The 25,852-nt window shown below is 46.0% G+C and overlaps 1 protein-coding gene across 13 annotated transcripts in view; it reads left to right on the forward strand.

Annotated features, from left to right (window-relative positions):
• FHOD3 (formin homology 2 domain containing 3) overlaps positions 1–25,852 on the forward strand; it is a 411,926-nt gene that overhangs the window by 54,497 nt on the left and 331,577 nt on the right. For all 13 annotated transcript variants that reach the window (XM_032467256.1, XM_032467268.1, XM_032467258.1 and 10 more), the window contains exons 2-3: positions 2,769–2,875; positions 11,944–12,008. In XM_032467256.1, coding sequence (XP_032323147.1) covers positions 2,769–2,875; positions 11,944–12,008 — 172 coding nt within the window. The remainder of the gene's footprint in view (positions 1–2,768; positions 2,876–11,943; positions 12,009–25,852) is intronic.

Consider the following 25,852-nt stretch of genomic DNA (forward strand, 5'->3'; position numbering starts at 1 on the left):
AACTAAATTGTTATGCTTTAAAGGGCTTTCATTATTCCTGTCTTCTAGTCTGTAGATTATATATGGGATTAAAAATAAGCAGAAAGATTAATAATATCAATGGAACAGACCAAGTAAGCTTTATTAGTTGAAAATGTCAGTGGGAGGTAAAAGCAAGAATGATCTGTAGTGATGTCAGCTCTATGCATGGTCCAGTGTACATGGTAACAGGTTCAGTTTCTAATGGAAGTTTCCAGTGAGGGATGATAAAGTCTGATTTCAGCCTACAGGAGACCCTTGGCCCAGGAGGATGCCTTTTGCAGGAAATCCCTCCTGTCTGCTGCTTTTGGGGAGCCAGTTCCCCTAGGTGTTCCCCCCAAACCCTGGGCGCACCTCTGGTACCACGGTACAGGGTGTTTGGCCTGTTTGGTTCCTGGTTTCACAGATCAGATAACCATCTGTAAAATGCCAGTCAAGAATGTCGATCCTGACCAGCACGCCTTTACTAGTTGGTTATTAGAGAAATAAAACAAGTGAATCAAATAGGATTAACCCCTTCAAATGATTTAACTAGGTATTTCTTATAAATAATAAAGAACAAATTCCTTTCATTCTGGTGAGGATAACCAGAAACACGGAACGGCGGGGTCTCTGCGAGAATTAGCCACTTGTTATCAATGCTGGTTCCAGACAAGCTGACAGAGTACGATTCTCTTGTTGAGGGTAATAAGCAAAGCTTTTCTATCAAAGGAGACTAATTCCTTGTTTGAAATCTCACTTACAGCGGGAGGATTATCCGGCATTTACCTAGATGTTTTAAAGTAGCCACGTATTTGCCTCCATTCTCTCCAACCTTCTGGTATTTTGGAATAAAAGCCTTAACTCACCAAGTGGATAAATAATAAAAGCCACACTTACAGCCTGAGAAATCAAGCATGAAGTTACTGATACGTTTGGATGAGCTCATAATGTTTACCTTTGGTAAAATTACTTTCCTGTATTTTTAAGTGTATTGATTATTCTAAATGTCATGTAGTGCTGGCTCATTGAAACAACCTCAGAACCTTAAGGACATACTCTGGCAGAGGCTCACGTCTTGTTCTTGTCACCGTCTGGGATGGGCCAGTGGAGGCTGGGCAGCAAAGTGCTCGCTTGCATGCAGTGATTCAGGAACCTGAGCTCCTCCTGTCCCAGGTCTGCTGGTTTCCAGGCTTTGGGATCCTCTCTGGCTCCTCTGCATCTGGCCACAGGCCTGAGAAGAAAGGTGGACAGTTGTGTGAGGGTGTGTGGCCAGGTCTGTCGGGAGCCTTCTTCCCTTTCACTGATATTCCAGCGGTCAGTACTCAGTTACACAGCAGTAGCCCAACTATAGGCCTGGGATGTGTGGTCTCTGTTCCCAGAGGGAAAGGGAATGGGGTTGGCAAACATGTGGCATTACCTTGACCACACCAGAACACTCAGATGACAGAAGCTGCATTTTGTAAATGTCTTTGATGGTCTCTGACCTTAGAAAGGATGCAGAGCTTTGTGATTGAGAATGTGACCTTGATTTACATGACCTGTATCCAGATTCCAGCTCCACCATTTACCAGCTGTGACATTGGGCAAGTACCTTAGTCTCTCTCTGTGCCTCAGTTTCCTCCTCTGTAAAAGGGGGATAGCAACAGAAATGAATAGGGTTCATGTGAGAATCAAACGATGTAACATGGTTAGAATTATGAACGGAACATAATTAACATCATATAAGTATTTGTTAAGTAAATTTTCTAAAAATGAAATTAGTAACAAAGAGACCTAATGTCCTATTTGGTGTGTTGTAATTTGGATATGTTGCCATTCAGATGGAGAATGTTTTTTTTTTCAGTTCAATTATAAAAATATTTCATAAGCAAGAATTTTTAAAATTGAAGTATAGTTGATTTGCCATGTTGTGTTAGTTTCTGGTGTACAGCATAGTGATTCGGTTATACATGTGTATATATATATTCTTTTTCATTATAGTATATTACAAGTTATTGAATATAGTTCCCTGTGCTATACAGTAGGACCTGGTTGTTTATCTATTTTATATATAGTTGTTTGTACCTGCTAATCTTAAACTCCTGATTTATCCCTCCTCCCGCCCCTTCCCTTTTAGCAGTCATAAATTTGTTTTCTATGTCTGTGTAACATTGGGGTGCATGTATCTTTTCAAATTAGAGTATCCTCCAGATACATGCCCAGGAGTGGGGTTGCTGGATCATAGGATAACTCTATTTTTAGTTTTTTAAGGAACTTCCGTACTGTCCTCCATAGTGGCTGCACCAAATTACATCCCCACCAACGATGTAGGAGGGGCCCTTTTTATCGAGCAGCTATTAATTGCAATGTGCCAGGCAGGACCTGAATTAGTAGGCTTCTTACTGGGTCAAAGGAGACAGCATGTTTTCCCCACCAAATTTGTCTTTTGAACTCTTGGTCTCTGAATCCATGGACACATTGGCCTTGTGATCTTGGTTTCCACTCCCCAAATCCTTGGCTTCTCCTGGACGCCCCCGAGTGCAAAGTGGCATCAACCCCGCCCATGTCTTTTGGGCCCTGTCAATGCCATTTCCTCAGCAGGTGCCATTTCTGTCTATCAGTTATGCAATTTGTGTCCAATCTATTTGTACTAACATGCTTCCTCTTCCAGTTCTGATCCAATTTTCGGAATAATGCTGCATTTTAAACAACGCATGAGGGCAACGTGAAGTGATCTCTCCGTGCAAATCCGGGAGCAGGCTGGGCTTAACGGGCTCTTTCTCTTGCAGCTGGACGACTGCACGCTGCAGCTCTCCCACAACGGCACCTACCTGGACTTGGAGGCCACGCTGGCCGAGCAGCGCGACGAGTTAGAAGGCTTCCAGGATGACGCTGGGTAAGAGCGGCTGTTGTCCCTGCCAGCTGGTCCTTCAGAGAAACAGGGCTGCACTGAGGCCTTAAAATCTTTTGAAGGAACCACCATAGCTTTGACCATCTTCACTCACAATCACACACAAAAAAAGGGGGCTGCAGGTGACTCACCAGCAGTAACTGCAAATGCTTTTGAATTTGAGCCACTCTTCTTGATGAGGCTACTTGGGGATAGGAAAATTTCTTGTATAGTTTAATTACACACATGGTGTTTACAGTCTAAGTTTTTAAAAAAATCAAATATGCTTAAATTAATATTAAGATTACTGTGGATTGACAACTGTTTTACACGTTGTTTTTAATGACAACTTCCTGGATGTTTAGTGTCTTTTGGGCAAATGCCCTTTTAGATCATCTTACACTATATCACAATCTTTTGAACTCATTACAGTAGAGAAAATAATTATTAATTATGTCAACTAACATCAAGTTATGTTTAGCCTACATCTAGAATTGTTTAATATTTCTGATTGCTGTGAGTCTGAATAAAGCAGTTCACACAAAAAAGTAAGAGATGTGCACAGAAAGTGAAACCACTGTGGAATATGCCCATACGGTCAGCCATTCTGATATTTATTAGATTATGTTTTTCAAGTGATAGTTTTATTCTTTTCCAGGTTTTTTTTTAACTGTTCATGTTGAGATGATTTTTTAACTTCCAGAAGGTTGAAAATAAAGCACTGATATTTCCCAAATACCCTTTACCCAGTTTCCCATAATGTTAACATATTACATAACCGTGGCAAATTTGTCCAAACCAAGAAATTAATATTTGTAAAGTATTACTATATGTTGATGAGATTATTGGAATGCCCTTTTGATGGGGCCCTTCCTCCCTTTCTATTTGTCATTCATCCAGAGCCAGGTTTATCTCTGGTTTCATCACCTTCCTATGGAGGAGCCTTCAGAGGCTTCCTGTGGCTTTCCTAATAACATCCAGCCATTTGGACCTGGTGTTCGGGGACCTACCCAAAAGTTGTTTTGAAGCTGCCTTGCCTGAGCTAAAAATAGGTTACAGTCAGATGAATATTATCTGAGAGTGCTGATTTTTCATGAATGGCTCAAAAAATGAGGAAAAATGGACAACTTCTTGGTGTGAGTGTCCCACCTGACACGAGTGTGTGTGATGACTTCTTGGGTTTCCCTGGCTTTAACGCCCATCACAAGTTATGGTCCTTCCCTCTTTAATTATCCCTTTTCTCTGCTGCCAGAATCTTGCTAGGTCAGAACTGGGCCTGGCTGAATATTCAGCCCAACATTTTCGATCCACGTTATAGGTACTTAGTGAGCCCTGCTGGCCAGGTAAATGGCAGGATCCCAGAATGGACTCCTGAGGGGCCTGACCTTGAGCGCCAGGACCAGGGTCCTTGGTAGGAACCAGTAAGGGTCCCTGAGGATGCCCTTCCTGTCTTCTGAGTGGGTCCAAGGGCCACACCAATAGCATGTGGGGAAGGACCCTGGAACCTGCCACAGGCTGGACACACGTAGGGGGGTTTCCTTATTAAGTCACATCAGACTCTCCTCATCATCATTTAAAAAAATTGACATTATTAGGCTGATAGATTTGGGGAAATCCCATTGCTGTAGTTTTTACCAAGTATTTGACAATGACATTCGTTTATTTCAGATGTCAGCATTCAGGCTGGGTGACACTCCAATGGGATGACTTCACGGCTCATTGATCAAACAGATACCAGGGGTGTTAAGCATAGATCATAGCCAATTTGTAAAACGTCTCTAGTGACATTGTGCTTGAGGACCGTGACCTGTTTGATATTTTTTTCTTTCTTCTCAAAACTTGACTGATTTGGAGATGGCACCTTAGAAAAAAAAAAGTTACTATATTAGATCACAGTATTGAGTTAAGAGTAGGGAGGAAAACAACATCCATGGAGCAGCTGCTGTCCCGGCCACCGTGTCATCTCAGGCACCTCATTCACAGCGTGTCTGTTTAATAGTTCATTCTCTTAGTCGTCACAAACGTGGGATTGCATATTATCGTCTCCATTTTGCATTGGAAACAACGGAGGGCCAGGGGTTAGGTTACATGTCCAGGGAGGCAGAGCCGGTAGATGGTGGAGCCAAGCTGGACCACAGATGTGACTGATTTCCAGGTCTGCACTCCTCTGCCACCCCAGGAGCTTCCGGGCAATGGCATTTCAGGTTCTCCTGAGGATGTCTGTTTGCACCCATGGTGACATGGTTGGTTCGTGCAAGGACGTCACCAGTTCCAGGCTCACACGCTGGCTCTAGTTGAAACAGCACCCACTGCAGGGTGACTCTCACCTGGCATGCTCTCCCTCCAGAACTCTAGTGGGTCTGAACCTGGTGGCCGAGGCAGGTGGACTGGGCTTGGCCCATTGGAGGAGGGGGAGGGATCTGTGAGTCTGGAGATGCGATACTAGTTGAGTAGAGCGGAACAGGAGGGAAAAAATGGACGTTAGGTGGGGAGTGTACAGCTGGTGGACCACTCCGCAGCAGGCTGTGGAGTTGGGGCAGTTTGGGGAGGGAGGGAAGAGGTTGACACATGTTCATCTGAGGTTGTGTTCAGCCAGGCTCAAGGTGTGAGGTGGCCAGGTGAGGAACACTGGCCTGGGACCCAGGGGAGAAACAGCAAGGACCAGGGAGACTGGGGGTGATCTCTTGGAGGAAGGAAGTTGAAAACCTAAAACTTCTCTAAAGAAATGAAGTCTATTAATAAAAAAAAAAAAGATGTGGTTAATTAGGCCACTTGGGGGACCATATGTTGATTACAAGATGCTCTTAGGAACCCGGCTTCTTTTCTTCTTCTACTCTGCCATCCTGAGGCTGTAGCTTTCATCTTTCATGCTTCATCGTAGTTACAATACGGCTGCTCTCCCTCCAGTGTCTTATCAGCGCAGGAGGTCATGTGCTCGGCAGGGTACAGCTTTCTCTGATGCAACCAAGAGATTCTAAATTATGGCAGTTTAGATATAAAGGTAAAAATTTCTTTCTTGTGTAAGAGTCCAAATGTAGGCCATCTTCCTTGGGACTGGTGGAGCAGCTATACCACCCTCAAAATGAAAATTCCATCTCTGTGTCCAGAGTGGTTGCTTTAGCTTTTACCTTCTCATCTGCATCCCAGCTGCCAGGAAGACGGAAGTGGACAGAGGGAGTGCGTGTCCATTCCTTGTGCACATGGCTTTCACTCACATGCCATTGGCCAGAACTTAGGTCCATGATCCTACCATGGCAGTGGGCTTGTGTCCAGCTAACCCTCCACCTCTGTAGTCCCTGCCTTAGATGGGGACGATGAGGAGCAAACGTTGATGCCAGCTGGGTCTGTCCCTTTTAAAGGGTTTTTACAGACCCTGCACTGGCAACTTCCATCTACAGTTCACTGAAGAGAACTGTGACACACGGCCACTCTTGGTGGCCAGGGAGACTGGAGAATATAGTTTTTAGGTGGGTACATTGTCACCACAAGCAAAATCAGGTTCTTTTTATAAAACAAAAGAGGAAAATGGGTATTGGGTGGGTAACCTGCAGTGTCTGCCTCGGCCAGGAGAAAATTTCAAAGAAAGGGCAGTTAAGAAGACTGTGCTACAGAAAATTCGGGTTGTGAGAGGCCAAAGGCAAGGCCAAGGGAGTGGTACAGAGGAGCTTTGCGGTGTCCTGGGAAGAGAGGAAGCAGAGAGTAGTTTGAGGGGGGGATGCAGCTGGAGATGGGGCAGGGAGAGAAGGTGGGGCTGAGACAGCGGGGCAGTAGGACTGCACAGGAACTGGGAATTGTGGTTGAACAGAACCTTCTTTCCCATTAGGAGAGACCTGATGGGGAGAAGCTAAAACTATAAAACTCTTAGAAGAAAATAGGAGTAAAGCTTCGTTTCTTAGATCTGACACCAAAAGCATAATATTAGCCTGTGTCGGAGACAAGGAAGCTGAGGCTCATAGAAGCTAAGGAACTTGTCCAGGATCGCACAGCTGGCCTCGGAGTTTATGCTCCAGAACACATCTGGAGATGAGCGTAGTGGCTACTAGCTCCCTTAGCCTTTGAGCTTCTGAGCAAATCAATCTTCGCAAGTACCACCCTTTTACTAGCTGATGACTGATTCAGATCCTTCTTCAGCAGAGCGCTGGCTGGCACATTCCTGGGGCAGCTGCTGGCGGCCCCTAGTCTCTGCTCCTGCTGTATCATCAGACACGTGTTTTCTGCTCCTGACTGAAATGACAGCTGAGTCTGAATTCGAGTGGAGGAATATCTGGGGACATTGATTTCTGCTACTGATTGTGAGAAAAAGTCAAGCCTTTGGCTCCAAGCCACTCAATAAGATAATGCAAGTTACATTACATGTACATGTTACATGGTATTCTTATAGAAATATTTTCTTGAGAGATGGGGATATGGGTTTCTATGAGACTTATTTGGTTAAACCAGATCTTTTTCCCAAGGCCATAGACATTATGGTAGTTCTGAGAAATAGACGTTTTGGCCAGTTCCTTCAGCGCTAGTGCCATCACATCCCTGGCACGTGTGCCTTGGTAGGAGTCTCTTTGAACTGAGTGTACATTTTGGTGCCCTCACTGCTTGGGTAGCATCGGCCTAGGGGGTGGGCACCCCATTGCCTGAGGCCTGTGATGTTTCCCTGGCAGTGGCTGCACTGATAGGAATGGAATCTGAGTCTGCCTGGGGAGTTTTGGGTCAAACCAAACTGCCTTTGCCTCTGGGTCACCAGAGTCTAGTACTTGGTGCGTTCCCATTTCACTCCGCTGCAAACAGGCGGGTTTGGAAGGAGGGGCAGCTGTGACGCTGATCCAGCCTGCCGGTATCAGGGAGAGAAGGACCACTAACGTGCCTCGAGGGCACACACATTGACAGCCTCTTACTGATTTTACTTTGGAAACACGGGAGCTCCCCTAAGGCAGACCCCAACTTGGTGTTAGAGTTCTCCAGAGAAATAGCTCCAGTAAGATACCTGTCTTGGTGTCCATCCATCTAGTCTAATCTAGCTTAATCTGTCCATTCCACCTGGTCTGCCCAGAGAGGGTTACTTCAGGTAATTAGCTCACGCCATTATGGGGCCTGGCAAACCTGAGATCTGTAGAATGGGCCAGCAGGCTGGAGATTCAGATGAGAATTGACGTTGCAGTCGTGAGTCCGAGATCTGCACGACAGCCTGGCAGGCAGGATTTCTGTGTTGCTGTCTCGAGGCTGACTGTCCCTTGGGCACCTAGTGTAGAGTCCAGCTCAGGGTAGACGCCAGTGGACACGTGTGGAATGAGAGCGTGCATGAGAACACCCATCTGGGAGGCAGCATTTGGGAGGCTCCGGGGTCAGGCTGCCCGGGTTGGGGCCGAGCTCCGTCACTTTCTATGTGACTTCAGCAACGTTGCATAACTCTTCTGGGCCTCAATCTCCTCACTTTAAAAACAGCAATAATGTTACCCACTTCATAGGAATTTTATGAAGACTGAATCGGTATAAAGTACTTAGAGCCTCATCTGGCACAAGATAAGAATTCTGTAAATGTTAACAGCGATTATGATTATTGTTTTCTGAACCCAAACTGACACAGTATCCCACTGGGGGCTGAGAAGAGTAGACCCGTGATTATTTAATTTTGCTCTGAAAGCTTTAGCCAGGAAACAGAAGACAGGCATATTTACTAGAAAAGTGAGGATAAAATGATTATTTTAAAATGGTTGATATGATTATTTCTGTAGAAGAAGCCAAAAGAATCAGTCAGAAGATTTTTAGAATCAATATTAGCTGCAAGATGGCCATATATAAAGAGATGCATGACACTCAATCTTTCTCTAATGTGTCAGCATTAATCAATTAGAAAATATAGTAATGGAAGGAGGGAAGCTTTCTAATTTGGAGAGCTTCCTGATGTGTGTCCCCTGTACACTGATACTTGATACAGAGAAATAAAACATAGGCTTCTTGTAATTCTTCTTGAATTCTTAAGATAAACCGTATTTGGTCCTGTTTTATTATTTTCACAAATTGCATACTTTGGTTTGCCAACGTTTTCTTAGATCTTTGCATCTTAATTGTTCATGTGTCCTCTTTGTTAGATTTTAGTATTGAGGTTAAACCAGTTCCTTAAAAAACACCCAGGACACTTTTTTTTTTTATCACTTTGTTTATTCTGATGATACACAGTAAACTTTCACAGGGACATACACATTTATATCAGTGTTCCATGTTATTTCCTTCTAAGGTATGTAACACATGATGGCATGCAGTAGAAAAAAGAAACATATATTTTGGTATATGCTATCTCAAGATCCCAGTACTGTTTTCAGTACTTACAATATAAATTTGAGCAAATTACTTCTTTTGACCCGTTTTTTCATTAATACCATAGGACTATTACTAAGACTATTACTATCTTTAATTTATTACTTTGTTACTATCTTTAAGGTAGTATTACATTAAATCATTATATTGATTTTTCTATTCTTTGCATAAATCACAATATTGGCAATGCTACAGAAACAGAAAATTCAGCCACAGAAAAATATCCTTTGCTCCGTGTATTTGCCCTCAGGATACTTTTTATCCTCAGTAAGTGCTGGAGAAGGTTCTAGAGTGAGGCACTTGTACAGCAAAAGGCAAGATGGTGTGAGTGATGGTGGAGACAGACACTCCGCTTTTAGCCCAGGTCTGTTTCCACCAGCCACGTGACTTTATGCAGGTTACATCATTACTACAAGCTTTGCTTTCTTCATCTGCAAAATGGGCACAGCAGTGGTACTCACACCACAGGTGGGAGAAAGCGGGAGTTGGGTGGGAGAGGGAGGACAGCTTCTGTGGACCTGGCTGCACTCACCACCCCCTCGCCTCCACCTTGGTGGGCCCCCTCCTTTGCCAGGAGCTCCTGGAGCCTGGAGCCTCATCCCGTGTTAGGGGGCTTCCGCAGCCTTTGGCTCCCAGTTTCACTCAGGTTTCTTCCATCATCGGATTTTGCATACAAGGGCAGGCAGGGAAGGAGGTGGAAATATTGAGGCAGAGGAATTAAAAGTGAAAAAGCTACTAAAAAGTAGACCTTTTTTGTTCTTGGAGCTCTTAAATTCCATTAGGGTTTAACTTAACCAGTCCGATAGCCTGGTTTCTCAATGCACAAGCAGAGAAAAGATGGCCCCTCCAGAGGGATGGGGCTGCGTGGCTTCTCAGAGGATTGCCCTAGTTCTCATGCAGGTGTCTGAAACCCCACGTGACCACAGGACTGGAGAATTCTGTGGGAAAACTGAAGTACTTCCTCCAAATGCAACTTGGCAGTTGTTTGAAGATAAAGTGGGGGCTCTCAGTGGGCCCTTTCTGAACTTCTTCAGAACTTCAGGTATTCTGAAATATTTTCTGCTGCCATCCTGTGCTCCCCACCTCTGGGCATCTAGAGCATGCATTTTATCTGTTCATTTGCTATTTATTACTGACTCGTAACTGCTAGTAACAGGAGTTACAGAAAATCCTCCAGATTCAAGGGCTTTGGGTTTTGCTGGTTATAATAGTTCAGGTCTGGCCATCATCATCAGGGGTTCACTGGTTTCTGCCCCCAGCTCAGCCCCGGGCTCAGCTCTGGGTGAGTTGCACACCCGGTGGCGGCTGCCCCCATCCCCAGAACGCCTTTCCTGGCGGGTTCACACAAAAGGCTGCTCACTAACTCAGTTCCATGCACTGAATGGGAACTTTCTTCCTCATCTGATCACAAGAATTGAAGGAGTGTCAACACTGGAGCTGTCAAGAGAGAAGATGTATTGTGCGTGAGAAAGAAAGTTTTGAAGAAGACTGTTTACAGGAATCTCAAACTTGTCCTCTGGAGATGGGTCAAGTGTTCTATATTTGTGTGAGCTCCAGACGAGTGTCTTGCACGTCGCAAAAGTGAAAAGGAGGGGCTCACGGGCGCTGGAAGGGGCTGTGACGGCAGATCCTCTCCCCACGAAGGGCTGCCGGGTTGCGGGCAACTGCGTGCCTTTGTAGCACTCTGCAAGTGGTTTTCCTTTCTCTTTTAAAATCACCCCAAAACCACTTTGCAACCACGCTTTCCCTCTTATCTGGTCTCCAGAATAAAATGTAGAGTTGTCGCAGTAATATAATTCCTGTGACTTCATAGTCACGATACGGAGAGTCACGATACGGAGAGTTGTCGCAGTAATATAACTCCTGTGACTTCATAGTCACGATACTCGTGTCCCCGTCTCCTCCAGCACAACCGCAAAACCAGGGAGCAGGAGAGTGTAGGGAGACTCTTAGACGTGAAGCCCTGATGGGGAGAGGACTTCAGCCACTGAGAAACCTCGCTGTCACCTGCTCCAGGGCTGATGGGCTGGCTCCCTTTAACCTTTGTCCATTGGTTCCCCCTTCCTCCAAACCTCAAAGCCTTTGTTACCCTCAAGTAGCCTGGACTCCTTTATCTTCCTCACCTGCTCTGGGCTTTGGTCCTTCCGTGCAAAAGCTGGCCGAGCCCTCGTGGGAGGAGAACTGGGGAGGGGCTGTCCTTTTTCCTTTCTCGTAAGAAAAGTGAAAAGGAAGCAAGAGTGAGACAGGGGTTGTGCCAGTTGACATTCCTGCTCTCTTTGGTGGTCTCTGGTCTTCCTGTAAAAGCAGAAGGGAAAAGCTGCAAGTCTTGAATTGATGGACTGCCCTACTGATTACCCCACTACGTGTGTCCTTCCCCTGTATCCAAAAACATGTGAAAAATAGCCATGGGAATGATCAGGCAGATCTGTGCTGTTACATGCCAGGGATTTCACTTCTCGGGCACAGATTTTAAAATTTTCCCAATACGGTCAGGCCCGAGTACTCGCCACTCTGTGGAGCCCACTAGGTTTGGCAGTGAAATGTGTGTGCCAGTCCAAAGGGTCCAACTCTATTATTTCATTTTCCATAAGGCCCTGTGACGTCACGTTATTTCAGGGTAGGTTCCTGTTCTGTTTAGGTGCCTGCTTGTCTGGAGCCTCCCCCTGGCGGGGGGTGTCAGAACCTTCAAGTTGATTGACAGCAGGCAGGCGCCCTCTTGCCCACTCCCCTGATGCCCTGAATGTTTTGTCTCCTGTCTCCGTTAGGCGCGGCAAGAAGCACAGCATCATCCTGAGGACGCAGCTGTCCGTGAGGGTCCACGCCTGCATCGGTGAGTGACATCTGCGGGGCGGGACGCTTGCCACCTGCCCTCAGCCGTTAAACACGTGATGAGAATGGCCTCTGATGGGAGTAAAATGTGGTGTTTGCTGTTAGGCTCCCCGCTTGGGTTAGCCCCGCACGGGTTGCTGGAGTGCTAGGTGGAGCAACGTCCGGCACTTGTTTCGGAAGCCCCGCTTCACTCTGACTTCCTTTGCTGTTTGGTCAGTGAGTAGAGCTGGAGGGAGACAGATGGTCCATGAGGTTATTTTTTAGGCGATGCTCGGAGAGATGGGGTTCTTCCTGGGGCTGTGACAGTGTGAACCTCCAGCCAGCTGAAGTGACCTTGGCAGGCCTCCTGGTGGCTCTCTGCGGCTCCTCGTGGGGAAGTGGGGTCTGAGGCTCCAGGCTGTGGTCTCAGGCAACTGAAAGGGAAATCTCGGGGCAGTGCTGGACGGGGCGCACGAGGATGAGAGCAGTGTGGTGTTGAGCAGATGTGTTTGTGGTGCTGACGACTTGCCTGTGGTCACACAGGAGCCCCTCTCAGCCTGTTCCTGCAGCCTTCGGGTTTCCTGGACCCACTGGTTTCCCCACCTGTGTGCACAGGTTGAATGGCAATGAAGGCGGTCATTTATGCTAAGTAGTTGGTCTCTGTTGAAGGTTTCCTCTTGCTATTGGGTCAGGTTGAGGCAAGTGTGTAATATCATAAAAAAAGAAAGGAACTCAAAATCACCTTATGCATAGAAGTTTGCGATATCTGAGTCATTTTGCTTTTATTTAATACAGGCTGTGGTCTTTTTTTTTTAATGCTTTTATTTTAAACTTCTTTTTGTAACATTTAAAAATTTTTAAATATTTTATTTATTTATTATTGTATTATTTAATTATTTTGTTTTGGCAGTGGAGGCGGGGGAGAGGTAATTAGATTTATTTATTTTTAGAGGAGGTACTAGGGATAGAACCCAGGATTCATGCAAGCAAAGCATGCGCTCTGCCACTTAAGCTATACCCTGCCCCCCCCAGGCTGTGGTCTTAATTCAGGCCTCTGATCAGGAGAGCATCAGTCATCCTGCTGTGGCCCTGTCTACACCTGGGGCGTGGAATGCGCGAGTGGAGTGGAAGGAACCGTTTCTGGTCCCTCCTCCTTCCCCCAGTTTCCCTGTTGGAGACCCAGGGCTGGGGTGAGGGCGCAGCTGGACGTGCTGGGGAATCCATGTCGTTTTACCTCATTCTGGGTTAAGTGGTTGAGGCTGCAAGTGCCCTGAGTGATATCTTTTGTCTGACTCTGTGGTTGGCGAGTAATTGTGTAACCGACACACAAACCTGAGGGGCCAGAGCGTCCGGGGGTTGGGACGGTTCCTGATCTTGTTGGAAACAAGGCGAGATCTGTAGGACCTTCAGCCTTGACCGATTGCGTCTCTGTTGCCTGCAGCACTGAGTTACCTTCAGCTAGGCGTGGGCACTTGATTATATGTGATTAGTTGCTTTTTTATTACCTGCTTTATATTTTCCCAGTTATTTTATGTGCATAAGCCGTGTCTACCTGAAGAAAAGGCCTGTGACTTATGACTTTGGATAAACTCCCCTCCCACCCTCCTCGTGGCTCTAGAACAAATCCAGGCTATGGATTTGCCTGGATAAGGCATAAGGTGCTATGAATACCGTGGAAGTTAAGTATTGGTTGAAACGTAGCTGATAACCCATAGAGATTTGGAACATGAGTATGAATTGGTATTTCCCAGGAGCAGTAAGGCAGTGGAAAGCATATTTATACTAAAACAGGTTAGATCAAAAGCCTAATGAGCTAACTCTTTTTAAGAAAACTCACTCTTGAAGTCAGTCAGACAGACAAAGACAGATATCGTATGATATATCACTTATATGTGGAATCTAAAAAAAAGGTATAAATTCTATTTACAAATCAAAAACAGACTCGTGGATATAGAAAGAAAACTATGGTTACCAAAAGGTAAAGGGTGGGGAGGGATAAATCAGGGGTTGGGGATTAACAGACACACATTATTATGTATAAAATAGATGAGCAACAAAGACCTATTGTGTAGCACAGGGAATTCTATTCAATTTCTTGTAATAACATATAATGGAAAAGAATCTGAAAAGAAAAAATATATATGTATGTGTATGTATAACTGAATCACTTTGCTGTACACCTGAAACTAGGATTGTAAATCAACTGCACTGCAATAAAAATTTTTTAATAAAGGAGAAAAAAGAAAACTCACTCTTGCAGTAGACACTTAAAAGATTTCAAGTACAGGAGTTTTTCTAGCCGGCTTCCATGTTATTGACTCACTGCATTAACTGCTGTATCCTTCTACAGTCCCGTGTAGTACGTGTCAACACAAGTCTTGTCCCTGGGGCACCTGGGCACCAGCGGCTGGTACAGCCCACTCTCTCCCAGGACACCCATGTCTTCCTGCTCGAGGGGTGGAACTGGGTGCTGACAGGATCAGCGTGTTTGTTCTCAAACCTCCTTGAGCCACTTGCTACTGGAATTATGTAGTTTAATGAAATGGGACATCAGCATTTTATAAACTGATTAAATGCAAGTAGAAAAAGTCACTGCTGTGAGTATTTTGGAGAAGATTCAACACTGGTGACTACAAAAGCACGCCTGTCAATGTGAGTGGGTTGGGACAGCTATAAAAGGTGGGGGAATGTTGTAAAAATCCGGAGAGAGTCTAGTCTTCATACGTATCTTCAGTTCTTGCTCGACTTCAAAGAAACTGAGATTGGGAATTACGAGACTGCGTACTCCTAGACTGGGCGCCATTCACATAGGAAGGTCCGCGGGAGCTCCATCAGACCTCTGTCCAAAGAAGGGTCATGGCCCCCAGCGGTGTGAGGGTGCATCTCCTGTGCTGTACGCCTGGCCACCAGCTGTGTCTCAGCCCAGGAAACAGGACCATCAGTCACTATGGCTGCACGTTAAAGTCAAGTCTTAAGGTGTGTATGTATCATTTTTAAAGGATTTTCTGCTTTCATCAGTTTTCACCATCAGTTACCTCAGGCCCGAGTATGTCGGCTGAGAGGGTTTGACTGTGTGAATTAACGTCGGTACCCAAGAAGGCAAAGGTTTTCCTTTGTGTTAAAAAAAAAATCCTCTTTCTCCTTCCATTTCCTGTTATTGGCAAGATCTGGAATAGATTTATTATAATGGCACTAATATTATCCTTTGGTTTATATATGAAAGAGGAATGTATTCATCTTATGTGTGATGTACCCACCAGCCCCCATTGTGACGTGTTCTTTCTTCTTCCAAAGGGCAGTGTTAGATGGGATTTCTTTGGGATTTTAAAAAAAAAAACAAAAAACCTGGAATCATCTTCTATTGAAATAACAAAGGAAAACATGACAAAGGGGAGAAAACCTATTTCTCATCAGTTGGTTGAGTCCTTATTTCTTTTCAAGATTATTTCCCCTCTTCACCATTTGAGAAATGGTTAAATTATTGTAGCCATTGGACAGTGGCTGCTGCCTTCTGCCGAAGACCATAGGCAAATCCCCCAAAGACCTTCCTCCCCACCGCACCACTGGACTGGAGGGATCCGGGATCTGCTCAGGCTCATGGGCTTCAAGTGCTGTCAAGTAAATTTCTCCAAAATACTGTTTTTTTCACCCTATGTTCTCTTTTCCTTCATTCCTGTTTTTATTAAGTATAGGAACGTTTAGAATCTAGGACTGCATGTTGATGAATTGGAGGTGACGTGCCTTTGGAATTCTCCAGTGTTAACTTTGGAACTCTGTACCCGTTGGGATGAGAGCAGATAGCAAACCTCACGAGCAACGAAGGCCGCGGGGCGCTGCTCCGACAGTCACAGCTAGGCGCCGAGACAGGTCTTTGCTGATCACGCAGCAGGAAGCTGGAGTGAGGTTTTGGTGGGGAGAGAGGCCCCCTGTACCTCTGAGCTCCTCTCCGCTGTAGTCCTTTGCACATTTTAAGTGTGCCCACTGATGTAACATAAGGTAGTAAACAGTGCGTGCCTTACCTTCTTAATCTAGTTTCAGTCACTCAAAAAAAAAAAAAAATAAATAAATAAATAAATAAAATAAAAAAGAAAGAAAGAAAAGAAAAAAGCCATGATGGTCATACTGTGGGCATGAACTTACAGATATAAATTAAAAAAAAAAATCTATGACAGGCATGTGAAGTCCGCATTTCATGAAGTTAGCTAGAGAAAATAAATTTTTTGGTCCCGTCAAGTCATCCTATTGCCAGACACCAGAAGAATGTTCAGAGGGCCAACTGGCTCTGGTGACTAAATCTCATTGTGAGGAGAAGAGGAGTGGGAGAATCGTGGGTAAGGAACGGAACTGCGAATTTAAAAAAAATAAGGTTTGATGTCTTTAGGGTCCTAAAGTTAATATCTGAGTGTTTTCTATCTGCTGACTTTGAAGGCAGTTTGTTTGGCTTAAAACCTCTGGCGCTTCGGTTTTCTGAAGCAGACCCTGTCTTTTCATCAAGAAAATAAACCCAGTTGATTGATTCCCTGGGACCCATAAGGCCGACACTTTCAAGTATCCAGCATTGAGTGAAATGAAAGGATAAAAAATTGGCTGACGATTCTAAAGTGTGATTTATACTTGTAGTCGGGAGAAACAACTTGGTGCAAAGAGTCTTTAAACCCTTCAGAGGCTTCCCTCAAACCTCTGTGAGGATGAGGTCTGCCCGTGAAGATAAGAGGTGAGCTCGGCAGAAGCTGGCAAGGAATCCGAAGTGATTAATCTCTCCAGATTAGTCTCATTGCTCATGAAAGATCAAATCACAGGGAGACAGACACTTTTAAAGGCAAGAAAACGACATAGGAAAAGGCCGCTTCATCCACTGATGCGGGAAATTAGTCAATTTCCAGCAACATCAACAGATGTAATTTTTTCCCCACTAGAACAGAAATGAATTTTAATTCATTGAGAAGTGCACCAGTGAACAGAGTCCTTTGAAGGGCACTTTCTAAGTCAATGAGTGAGATGACAGAGAGTCAGGGCAGAGTAACTTCTTGGAACAGATAATACAAACACAGGAATTCACAAAATTCAGTGGGACCTAAATGGTGGTGAAACTGAAGAACCAAATATTCCCATCGAGTTCTGCTGGTGGATCAGTTTAAATACCCCTTTGCTTACTCTTAGTAAGGATCCTGGGACAATTTGTCTTCTTTCGTTAAAACATTATTCCTTACACTCTTAAAAATAAAATTTAAGAACATTTCTCAAAGATTAAGCTATAACCTTCCATGGCTTTCATTACTATTTTGTACAAAAACCCTAGTGTTGTCAATTAAAATGTATTTTGCAACAGCACCATTGGTCAAATTCAAAGATGCTCAAAGGCATTTCCTTTTTCATAATTGGAGGGAATGTAACTGTATATGAGAAACATCAACAGAATGAGGCATCAGTGTATCATTTGCAAAGCATTTTCCAGTCACCAGCTAAGTCCTGCAGCTGTGTGCTTTGCACTGCTCTGCTGTAGCAAAGAGCGGAATGACCAACAGTGGAGCATCTATCTCTTCAAGAAGAACCCTCTAGTGCAAGAGTGGCTGTGGGGATTCAGCTCGTGTGCTAGCAGATGCGGAGGAGGTGGCTCCCTGGGCCACCATGTTCGGAAGGATCCTGAGACTGTGTGCGGTCTTAATGGGTCAGCATCCTGTCTCCAGGCCGGCTTCCATTGGTGGTGATGGAGGTGGTGTGTGAGTCTGTATGGTGTGGATGATGGCTCCCGGCGAGCTACAGATTCTGTCCAGTGTTGGAACCCCCTGGAGATACAGTGTAGAGGGCGCTGGGCTTCTGTATGCAGAGGTGTGGAGTGGAGGTGATCCATGAGTCCTGCCACCAGTCCCTCCTGGTCTGCAGTCCCTTTCTCAGGTTCTCCCTTTTTTCTCATGCCTGTGAGTTTGGCGTGCCTCCTCCATCCTCTCCCACCTTGCTGAGCGAGTACCTCTTTCCCTGCCTCTGGGTGTCTTTCCCTCTTGGCTCCGTGTGAGCTGGTTCTGTGTGTCTGAGCCCTCCTGGCCCTGCAGGGAGGCTCCCTCCCCTCCAGCTACCTTTTCTGATGTTACGTTTGCCCTGCAAGTGGGCTGCTAAGTGTTAACCGAGTGACCCTTACTGCGTCTTGATTCTGACGGTTTGGGGTTTCTGTTAAAACTAGACCTTTCCTTCTGGAGACATCAGAATGCCTTTTTGACACTCTTGAAGCTAATGGCACCCGCGTGGTGCTTCCGCATTGGCTTCTGCACTGTGGGCGCCGAGACGCCTGCGCAGTGACACGCGCTAGCTCGGTTGACTGGCTCGTCTGGGTGCCGGGGTAGGGGGTCCACACAGGTGCTGGTGGCTCTCTGTTGTCTGATGTGCTGCCCCCTGGTCCCCCCGCCTCCCCCCCCGGTCCACTGTGTATCTGCAGAAGCAGAGTGAAACAGGCTGTTCTCTGACAAGGAGCCCCCCAGGTCGTTCTGGCCCCAGTGGGACCCCCGCCCTTCTTTCTCTAACTCTGGGTCTTGGACTCGGGCTTCTTGTCCTGCAGCAACAGGGGGCCGGTCCTGTTCTGGTCCTGCCTCCGCAGCCGTCGGTTAGGACGGGGGTTCCCTCCTGCCCTGTTTGTGGATGTCACGGTGGCCAAAGTCACAGCATCCTGACCGTACTCTTTCCTAGTGCATTTAGGTGCCATGGGTCACAGTTCTTGTCTTCTGTCCTTCGATGTAGGGATCCAGTGGTTCTCCATAAGCCCTGGAGCCCACCTCTCGTTTCTGCCGTCTTTCCGCGGAGTCCCGAGTGGCTGGCTGCAGTCTTGGCACAAGATGGGTTTGGATTTGAAATCCTGAGTCTCCTGTTGCAGAAGGACACTTCCAGGGCCTATTTATTTACTTTTTTAAAGAACTCTCTTCCCTTTTGTACTCTGTCAAGTCTGTGACCCATTTTTGCTCAGAGTTCTGCTCTCTAGGTAAAAACAAGCTCTCTGGGTTAATCAGATTAAACACCTCTTATCATCTGTTTCCTATTAATCTGTCTCAGCTCCCAGATGGCAGACCCCACAGAAGGTCCCCGTGTCTAGAAGGTCCTTTGGGTCTGGGCTGGGGGAGACTAGCTTGGCACCTTCTCTCTGCTCCGTGTTATAAGTTGCCGCATGGTCAAACAGTGATTGACAGATGTACCCTCCCCCAGCCCCCACAAATGGAGGCAAGACACGGGAAGGATGTAAAGTACACCACTCAGTTGTCAACATGCCTGTCCCTAATGCTGTCATCGTAGGGTATGGAGATAGATCAGGAAGGATGTGTTGCCACAAATTAAAAAGAACAACTAGAGAATGAATTTAAAGAATGACTCCACCATCTGTAGACACTCAGGTAAACATAAATGTGGGGGTAAATAAAGAACAGAAGACACAAACCCATGAGAGAGCACGAGAACCTTCCAGATGCAGCTGGAAAGTCAGGTCAGCTGCAGAAATTAAGAGGCATCAAGAAAGGACATGAGCAAATGGGAACTGAAGCCCAGGAGAGAAAAGCAGGTGTATCCTGGTTTCTTACGGCAGCTTTCGTTCTTATTTGTGCTCTGTACCCCCGCACTCCCAGACTTTCAACGTATTTCAATTGTTTGCTCATCGTCTCTGTAGGACTTTGTTACCTCTCATCTCTAAGGAGCTCTAGATGTTGGATGACAGAATGTGAACGTTGCCTGAGAACCATTATCATTGTGTTGGTTTCGCATTATCCTGGTGATTGCTTATCTCCTTCACAAGGAGCATGAAATTCTGCCCCCCTCCCCGCAAATGGCCCTGGAGAATGTAGTCATATTGGTGGAGACACTCCGTAGCAGATGCTCCAAGTTTAAACCCTGTGCTGGCAGTTGGACTCCAAAGCTGCTGTCCAGCAGAACCTTACTTCTATCCAGAAAGCAACCCCTGGTAAGGAAACCAGTGTGCTTTTGACTTCTTTAGGAGAGTCCTTCCTACAAATGCTTTATGCTCGCAGGTCTGAGCTGCGTGTGGGGTCTAGTGCCTGGCTCTCTGCACCTGCACCGATCCCTATAAAGAGATGACCTCACTTTTGTCACCAATCAGTAAGAATGCATGTCAGGAAACAAATGCTTTGTCTCGTTCCTGGAGACGTTGATATCCAGAGGGCCTGGGAGCTGACAAGTAGGATGGATGGCTTGCTGATGTCCTGCTAAGTCGAAGTTCTTCAAGGATTGGGTGCGTACTCAGGTACTTCTCAGGTCTTTTAGAGAGACTTGGAGAAAACATTTCTGGGGAGAGGGATTCTTTGGGAAATTTCTACTAAGTTGGAAATACCTAAAGGGACATATTTTAACTTAGGGGAAAAAAATCATGGAAAGCTTTAGCAGTTCAGCAAGACATGCAGCCCGTTCAAGATTTAACTCAAAGGGAGAAAAAAAGATGATGGAGAATCTTTTACAAGTGCTGTTGGTCTCAAGTTCACGTAATAGAGTAATAGCAATGGAACAGCAAAGGAGAAAATTAAGAAGGTTAGCATAATTGAAATCTTGTTAGTGTAATTGAAAAGAAGCACGAATTCTATTGTGAATTACACCCCGAGGTGGCGTGATTTATCGATATCATAGTAACTGGACTGTGATGGTGTGGGCAGGAAGGGATCCGCTTTACAGGGATGTAGGGGCGTCTGTGGGATGAGGTGTAGAGCTGGGTGTGCATCTGGAACTTCGGTTATTTCCTCGCTTTTAAAAAAGGCTCTGCTTTAGATTCAATGGTCAACCTAGATACTGTAGCTAGATACTGTAGCTACAAGTATTTCAAAAGTTGTAAAATGCTACAATGATGACTCGTTTGAGAAGAACTCTACTAAATTGTAAATTGTTTACCTCGGTCATTTTGAAAAAGTAATGTGAACCGCGTTCAGTGAAAGACACTGAAAGATCTTTGCATTTTTTTTCCTGTTCTCAGCCACGTTTCATGGGCCCTCCCCTTCCCCCTGCCCCCAGCCACAGGAGGGGCCAGGGAGGTGGGCATTTTCTCCAGGCCATGTGCCTGGGAGGTGGGGGGGCTCAGGCTGGCCGCTCTGCATTCCCTGACCGGTGGTCTCTGCGCTGGGCCGCTGCTTCCCTGTTTAGGCCATTTTATGCACAGTCTTTAGCCCTTTTCTACATTTGTGATTGCAGGACTGATGCAACCCTTCTGCTTTGAAAAGTTTGAGAAGAGCTGCCCAAACACCTAAATACATGTCTTTCCAAACATTTTCCCTCCATGACGTTTCACCAGGCTTCCAAGGAGGGTCTTCCTGCTGAGCTCCTGGGTGGTTCAGTTTACCGTAGGGGAGAAGAAACAGCGAAGAAAAATAGATTTCACCCTTCGAGAGCTGACCCTGTTTGGTAATGCAGTTAAAATCCCTGCTCCCGCCTTCCGAGCTGGGCTGCGACTCCTCCTGGAGGTGGAACTGGAGCTTCCGGGCCCCTGCCAGGCTCCATCCTGACCCACTGGACACACGGCCTCTACGGCCTCTCATTTGGGGCTGCGTGTTAGGAAGTCACTGGAAATTGTTGCCTCCTGCTTTAGGAGCTGCCCCAAAGGAACAGAAGGGTTCTGGGCTGGAGGCCATGAGTCCTCCTGCTCTGGGTTTGGAGATCTGGTTCTTATCTGGGAAGATCTGGGAGGTAAGGATTCTGTGCCAGGGAGCAGCTAGCTCTTGAATATTGAAGGTGGACTGTTTTGTGTCCAGCCCACAGAAGCAGGCCCCTGATATTTGTTGATTAAATAAAGCCTCTCCAATACTGTGGTTTCTATTAAGAAATGTGTATTTGTTTTTTGTGTTCTTTTTTTTAATTTTATTTTTTTAATTTTTTGTTGGAGTGTAGTTGGTTTACAATGTTAATTTCAGGTGTTCAGCAAAGTGACTCAGTTATACATTTATATTTTCTTTTCAGATTCTTTTCCACTACACATTATTACAAGAAACTGAATATAGTTCCCTGTGCTTGTACAGTAGGTCCTTGTTGTTTATCTGTTTTGTGTATAGTAATGTGTATCTGAAAATGCTAATTTTAAAGAGCACAGATTTATAATTAAGAAATCTGTATTTGATCTTCATCTGGCACAGAGCTCTTAAAACCTCTGAAATTTCTTGAGAGCAACAAAGATGTTTTTGGTTGAGATAATGAGGTGACTTCTGGACCCCCACCTCGGGATGGGGGCTGGTTGCCAGCAGGGCCAGCCATGTGATTAGAGGGTTGGAACTTTCCAGTTTACCCCCTTGACCTTCAGGGAGGTAAGAAAGGTCAGAGGTTGAATAAATCTTTAGTGGCCAGTGATTTAATCAGTTAATCATGACCATGTAATGGCGTCTCCATTAAAAACTCAAAAAGGATGGGGTTTGGAATGCTTCTGGGTTGGTGACCACGTGGAGATTCAGGGAAAGCAGCAGGCTTGGAGAGGGCATGGAAGAGCCTCGCCCTCTCCCCATGCTTTGCCCTGAGCATCTCGTCCATGTGGCTGTTCCCCAGTTACATCCTTTCGCAATAAACTGGTGATCTAGTGAGTGAGATGTTTCTCTGAGTTCTGGGAGCCACTCTAGCAGAGTAATCATGCAAGGAGGGGATCGTTGGAACCTGTGATCTATTGCCAGTCGGTTGATCAGAAGCAGGGGTAACAGCCTGGACTTGTGATTGGCCTCTGAAGTGGGTGGGGGCGGCCTTGCAGGACTACTTGTAGGGAGATAGGGTCAGAATTGAGTTGAATTGTAGGACACCTGTCTGGTAGTTTAAGAATTGCTTGCTGTCCAGGAACCCAAAAGAGCCACTCAGGAGATCGTAAAACTGACAAGTATTTAAGTTTAATTTGTTTACTTCAGAAATGAGTTTCTTTGGTATTTTCTCAGGAAGAAGAATAAAAGGCAGTGAATAGAATGTGAAAGTAAATAGAAAGGAAAGAAGCTGTGGAAGTGGGTAGAATGTCCTTTAAAGACTGTTTCTGTGGGGTATGGTGTGAAGCTGAAAATGCACAATGTGTGGTTTCCGGTGGCTCGGTGCCAGGCAGGGGGATGTGTGTGGGGTCCGGGGGGGGGGCACTCGCTACCCCCACCCTGGGTGGTCTGGGGTCTCCATGGAGCCATGAACCTTCAGTCTGGGTCCTGAGGATGGATGTAAGATGGTGGTGATTGGGGCTAATGACCTGATAGATGCCTGCTCTATGGAACAGAGACTGCTTCACTTCTTTGAGCAGTTAGGGTGGATGCTCTTGGCCCCAGAAGTAAGAAGTGGATGACAACTGTCGAAGAACAAATGAAGAAGCGCGTGAAGCATCGTGAAGGGCGATCCGTGGATCCTCCCATGGCTGGCGGTAGAGTGTGCCCCAATGGGGAGTGCTGGTTTTGATTGTTCAGAATGGGGTGTGGCCAAGGCCTGGTGGGTGACCTGTGTGGGCGGCATATGGAGGCTTTGAGAGCCCTCCTAGTCCTAGTGTCCCCTGTTCTTCTTCCTGCGTGGGTGAGGGGTGTGCCCTGGATATCACCTGGGGATGGACAGGTGGATGGATGGATGGATGGATGGAAGGAGCACAGGGATTTGGGTCTGAAGATTTTGTCTCAAAGCAGAGTTGGCATCATTATGAATCATGACGCTCTCCCTGCCACGGCACCTGAGTCCAGGGGAGGAGGACAAACACCGGCTTCACGGGGCGTTTTGGGGGTTTGTGCTGCACTGAGTCATCCTCCGGCCCCGTCAGCACAACTGAGCAGCTGCTCTGTGCAGGGCACTTAACGTAGGTTATTCCATTTATCCTCCTGACACATTCATTATCCTTACTTTACAGAGGAAGAAACTGATTCAGAGAGCTTTGGTAGCTCACCCAGGGGCAAAGAGCTAAACGGCAAAGTTGGATTCAAATCCACATCTGACTCACTGTTCAATAGAAAAGTCCTGTTCAGTCACTTTTGACAAAGTTTTCCAGAGCAGAAAGGGAAACTTCCACTAAGCATTAAATGGACTGTCTTCCCACCAGACCCTGAGCGAAGCCCTCTGCAGATATCATCTCCTGTAATCCTGACCATAACCTCTGAGGGGGGTTGCAGTTCCCATTTAACAGATGAGGAGACTGAGGCACTCATGCTCTGATTACTTGGCCAAGGTCTCTAGGGGAATGACAGTGTAACTGAGCAGGACTCTGTGGGGCTTCCCAGGACAGACCCCTCCCCCATGTCCTCTACAGCGGCTCCTTGCTGAAGTTCCCAGACAACAGTATCTCCTGTGTATTTCCTGAATTTCTCCAATGCTAAAAAACCACCACCACAGAGAAGAAATCAACTACTTGATGATCATGAGCACGTGGCCCCCAGACCTTCTGGTGCCTAAGTATTGATCACCATCAGGCAGTCAGAGAATCGTGCACAAGCTGATCATGCCCTCTACGATCCCTCTCCCTTACCTGACCTTTAAATATGCTTTGCTGAAACCCTTTGGGGATTTTGGGGTTTTCTTGGGTATAAGCAACCCCATCCTCCTTGCTCGGCCCTGCAATAAACCTTTCTCTGCTCCACACTCCGACACTGTGGTTTCTTTGGCCTCATAGTGCATTGGGCACACGGATTTGCATTCGGTAACAACAGAGCTGAGATGCTCACTCAGGTCTTCCTGACTCCACAGGCCTTGTGTTCCACCCCTGTGCTCTGCTACCTGCACTCACACTAGCTGGGCACTCGCTATGCTCCAGGAGTCTGCTGAGTCCTTCAAGGGAACACAGCCCTAGAGTCAGACCTGCCCTCTGAGAAGCTGTGTGACCTTAGGCAAGTAACCTCACCTCTCTGAACCTCAGTGTCTTCATGTATCAAGAGGGGATGGTAACATCTCCTTAGAGCATCATTAGAGGATTAAATAACTATTTCACTGGCTCCAGTGTTTAAAAACAAAGCTTATATTGGGTATTGATTTGTGGGCTCAAAGAACAGGTGTGTGCTTTAGAATCAGACAAATTGGGCTTTGAATGCCAGCCCTGCCTCTGTGTGTCTGTGAAGAAGTTACCCAAGTCTTTTAGGACTGTCTGTTTATTTATGACAGTGAGGACAAGGAGGGTCCTGGTGCCTCCCTCCTGGTGATGATGTAAGTATTCTTGGAGATAGTGTGTGAACAGGTCCAAGCATGCTGCCTGACACAAGCACCTGGGGCACCTGGAATATCACCATCATCACAAAGTTTGTGTTTTGTTGCTTTACAGCTTGTTAGCGCAGCATCGAAATGTGATTATCGAGTGGCTCTTAAAGGGGACTACCTTTAGAGTATTTGATTCGTTCATAGATAGAACTGACTTGTATGAAATGCATGTCTTCTCTCCAATTCTTGAAGGACCCTACGGTCCTTGTCTAGAACTGGATCACAGAGTTGTATTAAATGTTAAACCACAGCCAGAAATTGTGGAATTCATAAATAAGAAACGCAGCTAACACCCAATCAATATATTTAGAGCATGTTTTACCAGCCGTCCTTTTCTGATTGGCAGACCGATTGGAAACTGCAGGGCAGTAAATTTCCGTGGACGTTGCCTTTGATGTTGCACAATGGAGTTGGCCACACCAAGACCTGAAGGGCCATTTGGAGTGAGTCCCTGGTTCCTGTTTAGCTAGTGGCATCGGGGTCATTTTTGTGGTTCCTCTCTCTTCATTTATCCTGGTTTTCATACATTTTAGAATGCTCCAGTTTTGGCAAGCATTGGACAGCATGTTTACTGGAAAACTCTCATCTTCACTGAAATTCAGTGGGTTTTGTAATAGTGAAGGCAGCCTCCCTCCCCCATCCTTTGTGTTCCCAGATCGTGTTCTCCTGGAGGCACTGATAAAGTGGAGGATGAAGCGTCTCAGAAAGCAAACAAGACAGTCA

This window comes from Camelus ferus, chromosome 24 (genome assembly GCF_009834535.1).
Source record: "Camelus ferus isolate YT-003-E chromosome 24, BCGSAC_Cfer_1.0, whole genome shotgun sequence".
Classification (NCBI taxonomy): Eukaryota; Metazoa; Chordata; class Mammalia; order Artiodactyla; family Camelidae; genus Camelus; species Camelus ferus.